Genomic DNA, 17,695 nt, shown 5'->3' on the forward strand with positions numbered 1-17,695 from the left:
CCTCAAGCCCGTCAGCCTGGCCCCCTGCCCCCTCCTTCAGCGGGGCAGGGGCACGGCGCAGTTCCGGCATCTTCTCCACCTCTTCCCCAAACTACTCCCGCGAGTGCCGCCCGCGCCCTGCTGCCGCCTCCGCACGGCAGGCGCTGCTCCCCTCTCTCCCCCCAGCATATACGAGACGGGGCGCGGCGGAGACAACCGGGGCACAGCGCCGCACGGCGCAGCACAACCTCCTCCCCCTATCCCCGCACCGCGGAGCCGAGCGGAGAACAACCCCCCCGGCCCCCCGGCTGAGCAACAGTCGCCGCGACCAATAGAACAGTCCTTTCCGCGCAGGGGGGCGGGCACTCCCTAGCCGGCGGACCAATGGGAGCGCCGCTTCCTGAGCAGTGGCGTCCGCGAAGGGGGGCCGGAGGAGGGGCAGGAGTTTAGGAAGAGGAGGGAATGGCTGTCACCAGTGAAGTCATGTTGGTAATCTAGTCCCTCGCTCCGGTTCCGGGCTCGGTGACTCACCGAGGTGGGAGAGGAGCGATACCAAGCACGGCGCTCCGCCCGGGCGGAAGGTAAATACAACTTACAACTCGGTCCGCCCCCCGTCCGCTCCCCGTGGCCGGCACGGTCTTTCATTGTGGGCGGCCGCGCCGGCTCGCACCGTGCCCACCTTCCCTCTCTCCGTCCCTGCCCTTCCCCGCGCACGGCCCCGCCGGTCCCGGCCGCCGCCGTGCCACCTGCTTCCTCTCCCCACCTTCCCCGGCGCCCGGCCCTCCCGAATATTTATATGTCCCAGTGGGTGGAGAGAAGAAAGTTTTGATCTGGTATTATTTTGGAATAATCATGATGCGGATCTCCGGGGCGGGAGCGACAGAACCCCCGCGGCGTCGCCGGTGGCTGACTCGTGAGTCAGCGGCACCCTCGGTCTTGCCGCCCAGCGAGCGTGTCACGGGCTGCGGGCGACGCGGACACGGCAGAAACAGATCCGTGGGGAGAGACAGCCCGCACGGACGGGCCATGGGGGCCCCGCCGCGCCTGCCGGGGGTCGCAGGGTGAAGTTCACGGTGTCCGGAGGCGGCAGAGCGCGGCGCGGCGGGGCTTTTTCTCCGCCGTGGCACACGCTGGCGCAGACCCAGCCGAGGAAGGGGAAGTGGGGAGGCACGGGCAGGGAGGAAGATGGTGCGCGAGGGAGCGGTGTAGCCTGCGAGGAGAGTAGCGGCGTTCCCCGGCAGAGCCAGGGAGGCCATGATCCGGATCATCTCCCTGCCTTTCTGTCACAAGCACTGCACACAGCGGAGAGGGGGGAGCAGCGGGGGCTGAGACTTCGGCCGGCGGACTGCGGCTCCTGTTGCTTTTAGGTCTCCTGTTTTTAACTGTGCAGTCACTCCTGCTGTAAAGGTGTCGCGGTTCACTTCCCAAAATAGCGTGTGTGTCGTCGTAGCCCTCCCGTTTCCCCTGCAGAAATCCCGCCCTCTCCCCCCCCCCCCCCAAGCGGAGTAGCACAAAACATGCGCTACAATTTTGGAATCGCCTGCCAAGCAAAAAAGCGTTTTATTTCCGGTGTGCGAGGAAATTTATTTTTTTTAACCGGGCCGGGCGGGAGCGAGGATGCACGCGCGCGGATGCTCAGGTATCCGCGGATCGGCTGCACCTATGTCGGGAGAGGGGACGGCGGCGGTTGGCACCTGGAAAAGTTCTGTGCCCTGCCGGAGGCAGGGGCGGGCGCCGGGGCGCTGCTGCAGACACTGCCGGGCGGGGCCCGTGGGCAACGGAGCCCGTCCAAGGGCCGCTGCGGGGCAGAGGGGGAGGTGGCAGCGGGGGCGGGGGGTGGCCTTTCCCGTCCCTCCGCCTGTGCGAGCGGCGGCGGATCAGGAAGTCACCGCCGCCACAGACAGGCGCACAGACATGTTTGGTCGGCGTGACATGGTGGCGGAGGGAAGGAGAGGCTGGCAGGCGGGCCTGGCCCAGCCCTGAGGCATGACCCGGCTGCCCGCCCGCCTGCCGCCTCAGAGGTACGGGGGCCGTGCTCGGGCACCGCCGCCAGCGGCGCAGCCGCTGCTTCGGGGATGGGCGGGAGAAGGCGGCAGCGGGGCTGCATCTCTAGGCAGGGGCGTTTTACAGCCTGTCGACCGGGGAGAAAACTTTCCAGAAAGGCCGGAGGGGGAAAACAGGGCCCTTCTGGTTGTGCGCGCCCGCCCCGGCGCCTCTGTGGGGGAGGCGGCGGGTTGCCCGGCGCCGAGGCCTGCGCGCCGCCCGCCCTGCAGGGCCGGACCCCCGCAGGCACAGCGGTGCGGCCGCGCACGGAGGGAGCGGCCGCCCTCGCCCCGCCGCCCCCCGGGGCTCCCGGGTCGTGGGTCCTCTGTCGTTGTGCCCACGGTGCGCGGAGAAATGGAGTTTCTTATGTTGTCTCCTCCCCCTGCCTCCTTTAAATTTATGATGGTGGAACAACAAACTGCGCACGGCTGGAAAAGTTACAGCTCTTCTAAACTCCATCTGAAGTTACAGTTAACTGATTGGTTTGTTTTTCTTTCCCCCCCCTCCCCACCCCAAGCGTGAGTTGTGGTCAAGTAAAGGGAGTGGCTAACTGTCTGCATGACTGCACAGATCACCCAGATTTTTTTTCTTGGTACCTGCTGCTCATGTTTGATATTCAGACTTAGAAAATTTTATGTTAACGCTGCTCTTTTTAGGATGTATTTTTATGAATATTTAAATATGAGTAAGTAAGTAACGAATTGAAGAATTGAAGAGATAAGGTTGTTGATGGTTTTTCGTTTGTTTGGATTTTTTTTACCGTTTAAGTATTCTGCGTGCTTTCAGTGAAAAAAATTGATCTGGGGTCTGTGACACGGCGTTGTTCCGTTTGCATTCTTTTCCGTTTTGCTTTACCTTTCTGAAGGGTTACTTGGTTTTAACCAGAGCCCTTAAGGCTCAGACGATAAACTCTCTACCGGAATTTAATTCCTTTGGTAGTATACCAGTTACATGTTCGGGGTGGAGCAGTCTCTTCTGTGTAAGTTACTATTGTTGTGCAAATACAGGCACACTTTCTCTTTGGGAACCTAATTGCCCTATTACTGTCTTTGACTTTGTTTCTTTTGTCCTTTTGTTATTCTAAGGAAAAAAGTTGTGTACCAGAAGGATAGGGTTGCCTTAAGGCGGGTTTTTATGTCCATATATATCAGTAATAGAAAGCAAAAAGACTGTATGGATAGTGAGCATTTAAAAATTAAAGAGTATCATACAGCATATGTGGACTTACCAGAGGTGAGAGTAAAAGCTTCATTATATGCAGTCGTTCTCTCATGAGTTATGTCTCAGCTTTAGGACTGGTATTTCTGTGGCGTTTCATAGAACGTGTGCCAGAAGACTGTGTTCAAAGCAGTCTTAGATCTTTTCTTTTATTCATTTCTGAAGTAGTCTGTGAGCGTTTCTTGTCAAATTTGAAAAATGCTTTCGCCAACATCTGAGGCCTGAAAATTGACAAGAGAAAACGTCCTCCAGCTAGCATACTTACATTAAATATATTCTTGACAAAGGCCTGTTTGAAATTACTATCTGCAGGTATATTTTCTCAGGTTTTGTTAGATTTTTGAAGCTAAGGTCAGAATGTGCACAGTAGCAACTTAAAAAAATGTCTCCACTTTTACCTGTTTTTCATAGTCCTAATTAGTAATATTGCTGTGAATTAGCGATCCTTTTCAGAAGCAGACTTTTCGTATGACTGAGAACATTTTTGCAAATTACTTGTCAAAATGCCTGTTACGTTTCTGTGTGTTTTGAGCTGCAGTTGAAGTTCTCTATGTGTAAAGAGTGTTTCCTGGAGCTCCCTCACTTTTGAAGTGTATCTGAGTAGTTTTTATTTTTTTGATCCTCTAGTGGAGTAGGAAACACAATATTGTGACATAAAGATCAGCTGCCATAAAATTGACAGCAGAGAAAACTCATGCCTTATTTCCAAGATAAAATAAGGATGGGCGAATAAGGGAAAGAAGTAAGGCTTTCTTAACACAGCTTTGGTAGTTTGTAAATGTAGCAGAATAAGAAGAATAATACTGCAAAGTTTCTTTGTTTCTGACACATGTAAAGTCATTACTTCTCAGCTGTAAAAATTTTCCTGTTTGTCTCCACTTGGCAGAGAATATTTCCTATGTATCACTTCAGGGTTTGAGCACCCAGATGCATCATTTAGAGGTAGGGCCTTTGAGAAAATGTTAAAAATAAGTCTGTTGTTACAGAATTTACACATTTTTCATATTTTCATTGGTATTTTACTGTAAGTAACTTGTATTTAAAACAATCTTCTCCCTTCTTTCTCCTCTTCTTCCCTGTTTAAGTAAAGGCAAGGCCTTTCAGGAATATGGTGCATTCCTTTACTTCTGCCTGCCTCTCATTATGGCTTTTGTTTCTCAGAATCAAATGAGAAGACGATATTCAATAACTGTGATTAATACCTGTAGTAAAGCTCATGGTATGAAAACTTAATTTATGACCACTCAGTGGTGTCATGTATCAGTTTTCTGTGCCTGAAAATGGAATTGACATATGTAGCAAACATGGGCTTGATCTTGGACATTGCCTGATGGCAGTTAAGAGTTCTCAGTGCAGCTATCTGCTCTGTTTTCCTCAAGGCTACTGTCTTCTGCAGCAAAGCCATCAGAAAGGATCGTATGTCTGTGCTGTAGTGTCTGGCAGCATAGCTTAGCTTAACTTGAGTGAACTCTGATTTGTGATTATGCCTTTTGACAGTCTGCAGTACATTCACCTCCCAGCTTTTAGGCAGTCATTTTTTGATGCCGATTTTAGCATTTTGTAAGAGGGTAGTCTGTAAGTTAGAGTAGTTGAGAAAAGTTGAGCTTTGTGAAAAGCTGGAACATCTACACAGGAGAAGTAAGAATTTCTCCAAGAATATTTGAAGGTGGGGAGTATTAGACTGTCGTCCTAAAGTAAACTCTGTGCATGCGAAAAGGGATCTTACACTACTCCACAATGAAGTTTCTGGTATAAGCACACCACTCATTTTGCTGCCTCTGCTGAGGTGCATGCAACAGTTTTTGGTAGATAGCTAGACAAGCAGCTAAAGCAGTGTGCAGAGGTTTTTTTTTTTCTCTGGCCTAAGTGTCTGGATAAGTAATCAAGGTGCAGCATTTCTGGTTCTATGTTTTGTAGTTTAAACTACAAATTCCGTTACAGAAGGTTTTCAGGTTACAGTGAAGTTACTCAGATGGGTATGGAAAGGCAGGATCTCAGCTGTTAGTGTGTTTGGCTTCTCTTATGTGAACTGAATAACTGGTATAAGTTAGTTGAAGATTTCACTCTTCTCCTCACAGGTTTTTTGTTGTTTGATGTAAACCTGTTTATTGATCAGATGACAATAGTTAAAACATGATAAAAGTTAATGAAGAGTGTTCCTGTGAGGTTGTACAATACAAAACACAAAGCAATAAAAATTTACTTCTAAGCGTGATAAGTTATTTAGTGATGATGAGCAGCTGTTGTTACTAACCAGTTCTTTTACTTTGAATGTATTGATTTGATTAGCAGATTAAGCAAGTAATACAAATCAGTGACAGTATCATTTTATGCTTTCTGTGGTAGTATAATAAAGATAACTCCTTTAGCCTGTAGCATATCACAAGTACACATATCTTTTCAAAACCACCTGTGAATCATGACCAGTTGGAGGTGTGTGGGAAGAAGTAGACTGTGATTATTTTTCCATGAAGACAAAGTTACAGTCAGCTTTGCAGTATCTCTGTAGCTGTTGTGTGGGTCCATATTTCCTTTTCATCAAATCTAAGTGGTACAGTTTCCTTACTTTCCACTACGTATCTGAGGCAGGGGATCTGGCCAAAACATCCTGGCTGAAGTTCAGTTTAGGCTGACAGGAAAGGCAGAAGTTATATTGGATGGTGAAGGGAACTAGCTAGAAGAATTATAAATACTTACTGCTCCATCTGTTCTTGGATTCGGTGTGTGCCCTGTCAAAGCAGTCTGTAATCCCTGGATCTGTTTGGGTGTACAGCTGGTCTTGAATTCCAAAGTAATGCGAATGGTTTGTTACCTGCTGTGTTTTAGTTTGGGATCTGCTAATATTGCATAATTTCCCATGTGAAAAAAATCCATACCTTTGTTACCTTTGTGTTTGTAGCAGGTTTATACCAAAATATATATGTAATAGAAACACTGAATTGATGGAGACCCTGTTGTACATTGAATTAGCTACATCTACAAAACTTTCTAGGTGCATATGAAATGATAATGCAGAAACATTTATGCTTAGGGAGTGTTATTTCAGATTCTTTGCAGATATTGACTGTCCTAAACCATTTGATCTAGAAATAGTTGAGCAAAGATCCTAAGTCTCCATCTTCAGCTCTTGGGTTTGTGGCACTTCTTTGTATTTGGATCTGGCTAAAGTTACCTTGACAGTTGATAGATGCTTTTTTCCCTTCCCTGTCTCAACTTTAGTTGTGTCCAGAAGAGGTGGAGAAATTCTCTCAGACCACGGGAAGAGGTGTGTGATTCACCACAGCTAATTCAGTTGCTAGTAGTTTCATTTGGGACTGTTTACAAAAGAGATTTGGTCATGTTGATTTAAATGAAAACTGAGAAGTGATAAAGGCTTACAGTTCAGGAAAAAATACATCCTTTTTGAAATCCCATGAATAACAGTACTCTCATGAGGGTTTTGAGGAAATTGTAAGATTGGACACTTGTGAAACAATTAAACAACATGTAATGCATTTGAGAATGAGGGCCAGCAGCCTTGTCATTTGGAACAATAAGATGGATTGTTTGTTTTTTCTTTATTTTACTGTAGCCTTTGTAATCTGTTGGAAACATTTACTTTTTTTTTTTTTGCCCCTTCTTCCCCCTCACTTTGTAGTTCTAACAGGCACTACTCATTAAAAAGTAGTCCAAACAAATAGGTCAACACTGACTTTGGCAGGGAGTTGACTTCATGCTGCTTTTTTCATTGCTGGCACCAGAATTTAGCCAAACTAATACCAATGCTATCTGCATGGAACCTGGCCAGTGTTGCACCTGTTGTCCTTTTGTAGATTTTTGCTTTGACTTTAATGAGACTTTGGTAAGGGCCTAGAGGAATTAGATACCTAGCTCTTACTGAATTTTAATGAGAGCAGGGCGCCTAGTTTCCATGGGTTTTTTTTTATATTCTCAGACTTAATAAATGGAAACTAAGCTATTTTTGAAACATATTAAATCATATTAAAAGAGGTACGTTCTGGGAGCAGATCCTTAGTTGAGAGGGCTATTTATGATGTGTTCTGGCTTAGAGCAGTGACTTTTTTTAATTTTGTGGACTACTATTGCCAGAGAAAATTGTCTTGTCTCTTTATTTCCATGGCTGTCTTCAGATAGGATTTATTACTTGCAATTAAGTAGTTTTTTCCAATGGTTTATGTTCCTCTGATATAGATCTTATAAATTACTTTTTTTTCATGAAGTATGTTCTTTGACATACAAAATCTCTGAATACGTGGGTGTTTAAGACAATTCAGAATTATGTGAGATGGGGTGAATTTGTCTTCTCTCAAAGAAAGATGGTGAAGGAACTTGGTCTGGTGTAAATGGTGCAACATTCACCTCTGGTAATTATTGTTTTTTACAGTTTGTGCACTTGCTATTCCTATGAAAAAGAATTTAAAAATTTTCAACTTTGTGTACAGAACATGTTTAATGTGTATGTAAATGGCAGTGTAACTAGTGGAGCTGCAACTGGACCCAGTTTTTATGGAAACTGGCAAGTTGATTTTGAAGTAGACATGAATAGAGGAGTAGATTTTGATACCCATTTTAATGCATAGGTGTAGGTAGATGTCGTTTGTGAACTAACATTTTTTCGGATACTATATACTGATAGCTTTGTAATTTATTGTGCTGTGGTTCTGGATACATTTTTCTGGGGGGGGATGGTGCTAGGTATCTGCCTTGTTAAATGGATTGAATTTGGCTTATAACATGTAGAACAACTCAGTTGTGAGAGTGTCAGTCTTAGATTTTGCAATGTATTGTGATGATTGACTCATGTAAGAACTATTTGTTGTTTGGAAATATGTGTTGTCCTTCATACAGCTGAACAGTAAGTCTCTTAGAGGAAGTTATGGCATGGTATTTGCAGTTGTGAACATTTGATAACTTGATTCCTTTTGTGGTAGTGTTATGGGGTTGTAGGGAACTAATTAGTGACTGTAGTGTTTTGAACTGAGAACCTTCACAGGCACCTCCATGACTTACCTTGCAAGAAAACAGGATCCCAAGGTTTCGAGTCATAGAAGTACACGATCATAGAATATCCTGAGTTGGAAGACACCACAAGGATTATCCTGCACAGAGCAGCCCCAAGAATCATACCATGTGACTGAGAGTGTTGTCCAAGTGCTCCTTGAACTCTCTAAGGCTTGGTGCTGTGACCACTTCCCTGGGGAGCCTGTTCCAGTGCCCAACCACCCTCTGGGTGAAGAACCCTTTTCCTGATATCCAGCATCCAACCTTCCCTGACACAACTTCATGCTATTCCGTTGTGTCTTGTCACTGTTCCCCAGAGAAAAGAAATCAACACCTGCCCCTCCACTTCCGTCATGAGAAAGCTGTGGATTGTAGTAAGGTCTCCCCTCAATCTCCTCCCAGCTGGACAAGCCAGGTGACCTCAGTTGTTCCTCATACAACTTCTCCTCAAGGCCCTTCACAATCTTCATTGCTCTCCTTTGGATGCTCTGTCATAGCTTTTTGTCTTTCTTATACTGTGTCTCCCAAAACTGCGCACAGGACTCGAGGCTGCCCCAGCGCAGAGCAGAGCGGGACAATCCCTTCTCTTGACTGGCTGGCGATGCTTTGCCTGATGCCCCCCAGGACAGAGTTGGCCCTCCTGGCTGCCAGGGCACTGCTGACTCATATTCAACTTGCCATCCATCAGGACCCCCAGGTCCCTTTCCATGACTCTGCTTTCCAGCATCTCATTCCCCAGTCTCTATGAACATCCAGGGTTGCTGCAGAATCTAGCACCTTTTTTTGTTAAACTTCACATGGCTGGTGATTGCCCAGTCCTCTAATTTGTGGAGGTCTCCGTAGGGCCTGTCTGCCTTTGAGAGAGTCAGCAACTCTTTCCAATGTTGTGTCGTCTGCAAACACTCAGTCCTGCAGCCAAGTCCTTAATGAAGATGAGCAGTGTGTGCTTGGAGCCCAGAAAGCCAAGCACATCCCGTGCTGCATCAAAAGAAATGTGGCCAGCAGTTTGAGGGAGGTGATTCCCCCCCTCTACTTTGCCCTCTGCCTGGGCACTACCTGGAGTGCTGTGCACAAGAAAGACATGAACATTGGAGCAGGTCCAGAAAAGGGCCATGAGGTTGAGGAGGGATGGGTGGAGCACCTCTCCTGTGTAGACAGACTGAGAAAGGAGTGGTTGTTCAGCCTTGAGAAGGAGTTTTGGGGGCACCTCATTGCAGCCTTCCAGTACCTTAAGGTGGCTTATGAAAAGGAGGCAGAGTGACTTTTTATATGGGCAGATAGTGACAGGACAAGCAGCAATGGTTTTAAACTGAAAGAGGGCATGTTTAGATTAGAGCTTAGGAAGAAATTCTTTATGGTGAGGGTGGCGAGGCACTGGCACAGGTTGCCCAGAGGAGTTGTGGATCTCCATCCCTGGAAGTGTTCAAGGCCAGGTTGAGCAGGGCTCTGAACATCCTGATGTAGTGAAAGGTGTGCCTGCCCACGGCAGGGGAGTTGGAACCAGGTGGTTTTGAAGGTCCCTTCCAACCTAAACCATTCTGTGATTCTGTGTTGAAGAGTGCTGGGCCAAAGATAGAGCCCTGTGGAACTCCACTAGTGACAAGTCACCAGCCTGATGTTACCCTATTTACTGCAACTCTTTGTGCCCGACCTGTGAGCCAATTGCTCACCCATCACACGATGTGTTTATCCAGCTGTGTGCTGGATATTTTGTCCAGAAGGATGCTGTGAGACACAGTTTCTAAAGCTTTACTCAAATACAAAAAGATGACCTCACCTGGTTTCCCTTGTTCAACTAGGTGGGTGGTCATAAAAGGAAATTAAGTTTGACAAGCAGGACTTTTCCAGCATAAAGCCATGCTGGCTCTGACCAGTGACTGCGTTATCCTTCAAGTGTTTTTCAGTACCTCTCAGAATAATCTTCTCTGTAATTTTGCTGGTCACTGAAGTGAGACTGACAGGCCTGTAGTTTCCAGGATCATCCTTCTTGCCTTTCTGAAAAATCAGGATGTTAGCCAACTTCCAGTCAACTGGGACCTCTCCAGATTCCCAAGACTGTTCAAAAATAATTGAGAGGTGCCTTGCGATGTCAGCAGCTAGCTCTTTGATTAATCTCAGATGAATTACATCAGGCCCTATGGCGTTATAGGGATCCAGCTGGAGTAGCAGATCCCTCATTAACTTCAGAGTCATCTGGGAGTTTATCATTCTCACAGTCTTGGTCCTTCAGCTCAGGGCATTGTGACCCCCCCTTAGTCCATCATCAGTGTTGAAGGCAAAAAAGCATTACACATCTCTGCCTTGTCTCTATCCCTGTTCGTGAGGTGACCATCCTCATACTGTAACAAGCATCAAATCAAGGAGGGCATCTTTCCTAGTCAGCTCCCTTAGTACCTGAACCACTAAGCAGCATCCAGCTGTTTTAGGAATTTTCTGGACTTGTTTGTGCCAGGTGTGTGGTGTCCTCAGTTAACATCTGGCAAGTTGAAGTAACCCATAAGGACAAACTTGGAGGTGTCCCTTAGTTCCTTGAAGAATTGGTGTCATTGTCTTGGCTAGGTGTTCTACAGTAGACTCCCACAATGACATCTGCCTTATTTGTTTGTCCCACAATCCTAACCCAGGGGCTCTCAATTGTGCCATTGCCAGCTGTAAGCTCCATACATTCCGGCCCCTCCATTACAAACAACAGCACCCCTCGCTTCACCCACCCTGACCTGAGGAGCACGTGACCATCCATCATGGCACACCAGTCACAGGACTCATCCCATCAGGTCTCACGCCAGTGATGTCATATATCTGGGCCTACACTTCCTCTTGCTCATTCCTCATGCTGTGTATGTTGGTATAGAAACATCTCAAGTATGGTTCATTGTAGCCAGCACTTCGTGAAGCAGATTGGTCTTATTAGCACTCAGTTCCTCAGCTTTTGGCTTGCCATCCCATTGCTTATCACTGGCAGACCTGGTTTTGCCCTTTCCCTCCTTCCAACCTAGTTTAAAGCTCTGTCAATGAGCTGTGCTAGCTCTCATGCTAAAATGCTTTTTCCCCCTTTGAGAAAGTTATATCCCTTCAGGTATCAGAAGACCAGGTGTTGTACAGACCATGCCATGATCAAAAAACCACAAATTCTGCAGATGACACCAGCTTTGGAGCCACATGCCCCTTGGAGGCATCAGACTTCCCTGTGATTTTGGTCCAGTCTGTATAGCAGGCCCTCCGTTCCCCTTAGAAGGGAGTCACCTGTGACAATTACCCTTCTTATTTTTCCTAATAGGGACAGTTGTGATGAGGGGGGTAGGCTGTCTTGCCCCAGGTGGCTCCTCCATTGCAGAAGGACCTTTGTCTGCCTCATGATTTGACTGTTGTTCCAGTTCCAGGGCCTCATGCCTGTTGTAAAAGGTATCAGTCCTATCTGTCATCTTCAAGTTTTCAGGAGGAAGAGCCTTCCTTCTGCTGTGGGCAGTAACCTCTGACTGACCACATCACAGGATTCTGAGTCCACCTGTGTCTTCACCTCAGTGGAGGTTTGAAACTCCTGAGACTGTAGCATCTCTGAGAGTTACATGTCAATCTCTCGCTAATTCTCACGAATACTGCGCAGCTTTTTCACTTTGTTGTTTGGCTCCTTAACCTGGCAACACAGCTCATTGACAACAGCACATCTTCTGTGAAAGGAATGATTGTCAGCCACAGCCTAATGGAGAGGCATTAGGCACTCCTAGCAACCTGGGTCCCAGAGAGCTACATCTACCATGAGGCTGACTGGAGGGTTCTGACACTGCTGGTTTAGTGACTGGTGCAGTTATGGGGAAATGAGCTCTGTGGCATGTCAAAACCATACTTGTGGGAATGGTTACTTGTAGTAAGACTGCACTCTTCTTCACCAACTGCTGGGTGTGTTCAGAGCCCTGCCAGTGTGCCCTGGTCGCTCTCACTGTCTCTGGGCCCCTTATGAGAGTGGGAGCAGCCACCATTCTTGCTGGCTCCACTCACATCGAGTTAGCCGTTCTAGGGCAAGCTGCCAGCTTCACATGGGTGTTGGCGCTCTCCTGTGCTTCTCCTTGCTCCAGCCATGCTTGCTGCGATCCATGGCTCTGCACCAGAGCTGTTGGCCTTGGTGAGGGACGGCTGGGAGCGGTTAGGCCATGTTTAAATCTGCTGCTGTCAGTGCTGGCGCTGTGTGGGTCTCTGGGGCAGACGAAAAAAAAGATCAGAAAACAGTCTTAATAACCCTCTTAATGCTGGTTTTGCTGCATTACCGTGAGTTTTATAAGTATGGATTTCAGGGCAGTTGTCGCTTTTCAGGGAGAGATTTTTGAACGCATGGGTCACAGAGGCGCCCAGCTCTCTTGCCTGCTTTTAGTAGTGCGGTGCTTGACCCCACATGACGTGTCTGATGATAGCAAGTCAGTTCAACTGCCGTTGTTTCTGGTAGATGTTTCTCATAGCATGCCAACTGTTTTGTTCTGTGAGTAACATACAGACATCGAGAAATGGATGGAACTGTCAGGATCCTTATCCTTCTATTGAGCTTGTAGAAGAATGAGCAAGCCAGTGGGCAACATTAAGGATCATTTAAGCATTTTCTGCTGATGACAGCTTGCATGTGTGTGTGTGTCTGTGCGTAACAATTTTATTAAATTTTTTTCAATGCCCCTTATGTCACATAGAAATTGTGGTTTTGTTTTTGTTTTGTTTTCTTTTGTTATTAGACCTATTCTGCTAATTGAAAAGGAGACAGAAAATAGATGTCCACGCCTACAGACCCTGGCACCATGCCTCATCCTGGTCCTTCTCCTGGACCAGGACCTTCACCTGGACCAATTCTAGGACCTAGCCCAGGACCAGGGCCATCTCCTGGCTCCGTTCACAGCATGATGGGGCCAAGTCCTGGTCCGCCCAGTGTCCCGCATCCAATGCCAACAATGGGGCCTACCGATTATCCACAGGAAGGCATCCACCAAATGCATAAGGTAATAGCTTACAAGTGAACCTTATTTCCCTAAACTTCTCTCCACTGATCAAAAAAACTACTTACTACATTTAGAACCTGCATAACTGCTGTTACACATTGTGTATCACCTGCAAAACTTCAGCTACACTCCTACTTCTGTTTTTATTACTAAATATTAGTCATGTATGAGATTAAATACAGTTTCCTTGTTCTTAGTAGACTAGTTTGAGCTATAGTGTTAGTAGTTTGCAAATCTTCATTTGTAAACTGTACTTCTTAGTAAGATAGACATTACTAGGGAGAAAAAATGAATTACAGTGTTAAAACCCTAAGGTAGACTATTCTAACCACTTTTTTTTCTTTTTTTCCCGCTTGTCTATTTGTACATACCATGTTTTTTGGGATGGTTTTTAGTTTTGCGTGAAATTGTTATTCTTTAAAAAAAAACCCCAAAACCAAAACCTAGTATTTTCGTCTCTTAAAGGGTTTGTTCTCTACAAATTTGTTTACTCTTCCCTACTGAAAATGTGGTTTAAAAATGTGGGTTTCAAGCTATTTTATGAAGACTCCATCTTATAAAGGATTATGAAACTATGTCATGTAAAACATGTGAATAATTGGACTTCAGTGGTGGTTGTTAAACATTTAAAATTGCATGTGTGCTTAGACTGTCATTAATCGTTTTTTACTTTGAGGAAATGCTTGCTTGTGTGGAAATTCTTTTGTGAGAACAGTCTCTTTCCTCTTGTCATTTTTGTTTGGTGTATACCAGAGATTTAGAGTTTAGGAGAATTTCATTTGCGATGTTGTTCTACTCAGAAATATGTATTAGCAGCTTACAGAGTAAAGATATTGAAAACATTTTGGTAACTATTGTTGATTCCACTTAGAATTGTTTGTGCATAAAGAGAAAAGAAATTTATAATAAAAATAGTTTTAAAGTACTATGAACACATTTTAATTTTCCTCATGAACTGGCATCTTATTCATGTTGACATTTTCACATACTAACCAGTTTCATATATTAAAACAACGTTCAGTCAGGAGGGACTACTGTCTTTTACATGAAGAACTATGTATTTTTAATAGCACAAAGACAGCTGAAAGAAAGGAGGCCATCATCCAGCTGCCCATTTGTACTGAACTGTGTAATCTCTTGAGAGTACATGCAGTAACTATAACTTTTTCATTTGAATCTTGAAGCATGTGATTTAGCTGTTAGCCAGATTAGACATTTGCAATTGGCATTTCTTTGTTTTGGGGGTCAGTTACAGCCCAGCTTTCCAGAACTCTGTCTTCAGACTTCATAGCCAGGGTTCTTACACCCTTCAGTTCTCTCATTTCTTTCTGTTTTTAAGTGATTCCGTACCTGTAGAAGAAGAGGGTGGCACCAGGAATTTTCCATAGAATGGTTGAATGCCCCACACATTATGTTTTTAACTGATACATCCTGTTATATCAGCCATTTAATCCTATGTCAGAATTAGAAACAAACCAACAAATGTCATCCCACAAAGTTCTTTCAGAGACTTCAGAAGGCATCTCACAAGGTTCTGTGAGCCAAAGTAGAAATTCTTCCACTGAGGTGGCACTGAAATGTTTTGAAAAATGCTCCACAAAGAGTCTGGATAGCTAATTCAAAGATCATCAGTCAGTATAGCTGTAGTAAATTACTCTACCTTGATTGTGATATTGGAACGAAGACTGTAACTTCATAAGTCTCGCTTCACAGCCTTGCTGCCCTCTAAGATTGCCCATTCACAGGTTCCAGCATGTCTTCATGTGTATGACTGAGCAGATGGGTCTGTTGAGGTGATAGAAGTGAAAAAAAGAAAAAATGAAATAAAATTTTGGTTATCTTTTCAGTCTAGATGAATTTTCAGGTCTGTTTTCCTGTGCAACCCCAGAAATAGTGTATTGTGATGACTGATGGAAGGGTCTGTTTAAGAAGTGCTGTGGAAGGGGGCTTCTAGACTAATTTGCAAATATTATTTCAGTGTTATTCAATGTAATTAAAAAACTAGTTAGCCACCTGCAATTTGACCAAATAAATGTTTTTTTATACTCGGTGCTATGTAAACCAGTTTGACTTCAAGTCATGATGTAACGTAACACTTTTTTTTTCCTAGTAAGATGCAGTAAAAAATGGGAGATGGCACATAAAGCGTGTCAGTTACACAATTGCTTGTGGGGTACACATCCAGTATATGCAGTGGGATGTGGTTCTTTTAAAATGCAAAAACTAAGTAGTGAAACAACTTTGTTCTGCGTTAGATGTTTGTCTAGCTTAAAAACAATAATATGATGCATAAAAGTTTTAAAAATAAATCTAAAGTATCAGTCAATAGCTAAAACACTGAAACAAATTGATATTAATAAATCATAATTCTCAAAGTATGTTTACTTAACGACTGTTAATATGAAAATGAAGTACTGTATATTCACTTAGTAACCAGAAAACCCTCCACAGGAAAATTTACTATAGATTTACATAATGCAGTTTGGATAGAAACAATAAAGTAACTATTTTTCTTGATAGTTTCTTAAGTAGTCTTTTGACTAGCAATCAAATTTTCAGGAAAATACTTACAGTTCCAAATTTTACTGAAGTGTATCTTGGATGCATGACAACTACATTTAAGGAGAAGTACTTAGGAAGTCTCTGGAGGGTACCACTAAATGGACAAACCATAACAGTCTCAGAGAGTCTTGTGAGGAAAAAATACTTGGAAGCATGAAGATATTAAAAGAAAACATTGTTACATTGGTTGCCCTAGTCTTACTTTTTCTCAGCATCCACATAGAAGTTCCTCTGGGGGCAAAACATCAGGTTATATGATTTTAGTCTGAACTGATCAAGCCTTTTACACAGTACCCCACAACATCCTTCTTTCTAAATTGTAGAGAGATTAATTCAGTGAGTGGATTGTTAGATGAATGAGAAAGTCATTGGACAGCTGCATCCAGAGGGTAGTGATCAACAGCTCATTAGGGACAAGTGATGTCCCTCAGGGGCCCAGTGTTACTTAATATCTTCATTAATGACATAGAAAAAGGGAATGAGTGCACCCTCAGCAAATTCGCAGGGGACAGCAAGATGAAGGGTGCAGTTGTCACACCTGAAGGATGGGATGCCATCCAGAGGGACTTGGACAAATTCGAGAAGTGAGTCATGGGAATCTCGGGAGGTTTAGTAAGACCAAGTGCAAAGTGCTGCACGTGGGTCAGGGCAATACAGGTATCAATACAGGCTAGGGGGTGACAGATCAAGAGCAGCCTTACTGAGAAGGACTTGGGAGTGGTGGTGGATGAGAGGCTGGACATGACCCAGCAATGTGTGCTCACAGCCCAGAAAGCCAGTTGTATCCTGGACTACATCAAAAGCAGTGTGGCCAGCAGGAGAGGATTCTGCCCCTTTGCTCTGGTGAGAGCCTGCCTAGAACACTACATCCAGCTCTGGAGTCACCAGCCCAGGAAGGACAGAGGCCTGTTGGAGTGAGTGCAGAGGAGACCACCCAGATGATTAGAGGGTTGGAGCACCTCTCCTGTGAGGAAAGGCTGAGAGAATTGGTTTTGTTTAGCTTGGAAAAGAGAAGGCTTTGACGTGACCTCATTGCGACCTTCCAGTAGCTGAAGGGAGCCTACAAGGAAGGTGGAGGGGGGCTTTTTACAAGAGCATGTAGTGACAGCGCAAGGAGGAATCATACCAAACTGAGAGTAGGTTTACATGAGATAATAGGAAGAAATTCTTCACGTGAGACTGCTGAGGCACTGGAACAGATTGCCCAGGGATGCCCCATCCCTGGAAGTGTATGAGACCAGGTTGAATGGAGCTCTGAGCACCCTGGTCTAGAGAAAGGTGTCCATGTCCACAGAAGGAGGGTTGGAACTAGATGATCTTGTAGGTCGCTTCCAACCTGAGCCATTCCATGATTCTATGATACAGCCTTCTGTATGCTCTTTACACAGTAGCTGGGCCCCACGATTTTAACTGCTTAGTTATGTCTTAGTTATGACAAAAGTATAGCTTTTTAAGTTGCAGGGTTCTCACTTGAGGGTGGATGTAGCACTGTGAACTCTTGGTTTATTTTCTCTTTCAATTAATTGTAACCTGATGATAATCACTTCTTTTATGAATTTGTAAAGGGGTGTAAATGATTACTGACTGCGGAAGAATTACTGTGATGTCATGGACAATATTACTGGTTTTGGTGAATGAGAGAAAAGGGGAGAGAAAAAGTTGTTCACAAATACGGTAGTTTTTAGTAAATACGTTAGATGTTCCATTAAAACAGAAGGCAAATGGTTTCTCATTTCAAATATTGTTGGCTAACAGATGTATGCACAGTAGGCGTTCTGAGAATCATAACAGTTCTGCTGTGGTTCTGGAAGTAACACCTTATTTGTTAGCAGACATGTTCCATGCATTGTTTTGTTTGTGTCTACATTAGTGAATAAAGAAAGGAAATATCAATGTCAACTTCGAAAAATCAAGAG

General features: G+C 44.9%; 1 protein-coding gene across 3 annotated transcripts in view; it reads left to right on the forward strand.

Annotated features, from left to right (window-relative positions):
* Window positions 1–397: 397 nt before the first annotated feature.
* SMARCA2 (SWI/SNF related, matrix associated, actin dependent regulator of chromatin, subfamily a, member 2) overlaps window positions 398–17,695 on the forward strand; it is a 118,768-nt gene continuing 101,470 nt past the window's right edge. Inside the window, exons 1-2 of one of the 3 annotated variants that reach the window (XM_027709658.1) lie at window positions 398–560; window positions 12,957–13,217. In XM_027709658.1, coding sequence (XP_027565459.1) covers window positions 12,993–13,217 — 225 coding nt within the window. In that variant the 5' untranslated portion in view covers window positions 398–560; window positions 12,957–12,992. Of the gene's footprint in view, window positions 561–1,886; window positions 2,001–12,956; window positions 13,218–17,695 lie in introns of those variants that run through there. The other 2 variants (XM_027709659.1, XM_027709660.1) reach the window with 2 other exon arrangements.

The sequence above is a fragment of the Neopelma chrysocephalum genome, unplaced genomic scaffold, assembly GCF_003984885.1.
Source record: "Neopelma chrysocephalum unplaced genomic scaffold, ASM398488v2 Primary Assembly neopelma1_96814, whole genome shotgun sequence".
Taxonomy (NCBI): domain Eukaryota; kingdom Metazoa; phylum Chordata; class Aves; order Passeriformes; family Pipridae; genus Neopelma; species Neopelma chrysocephalum.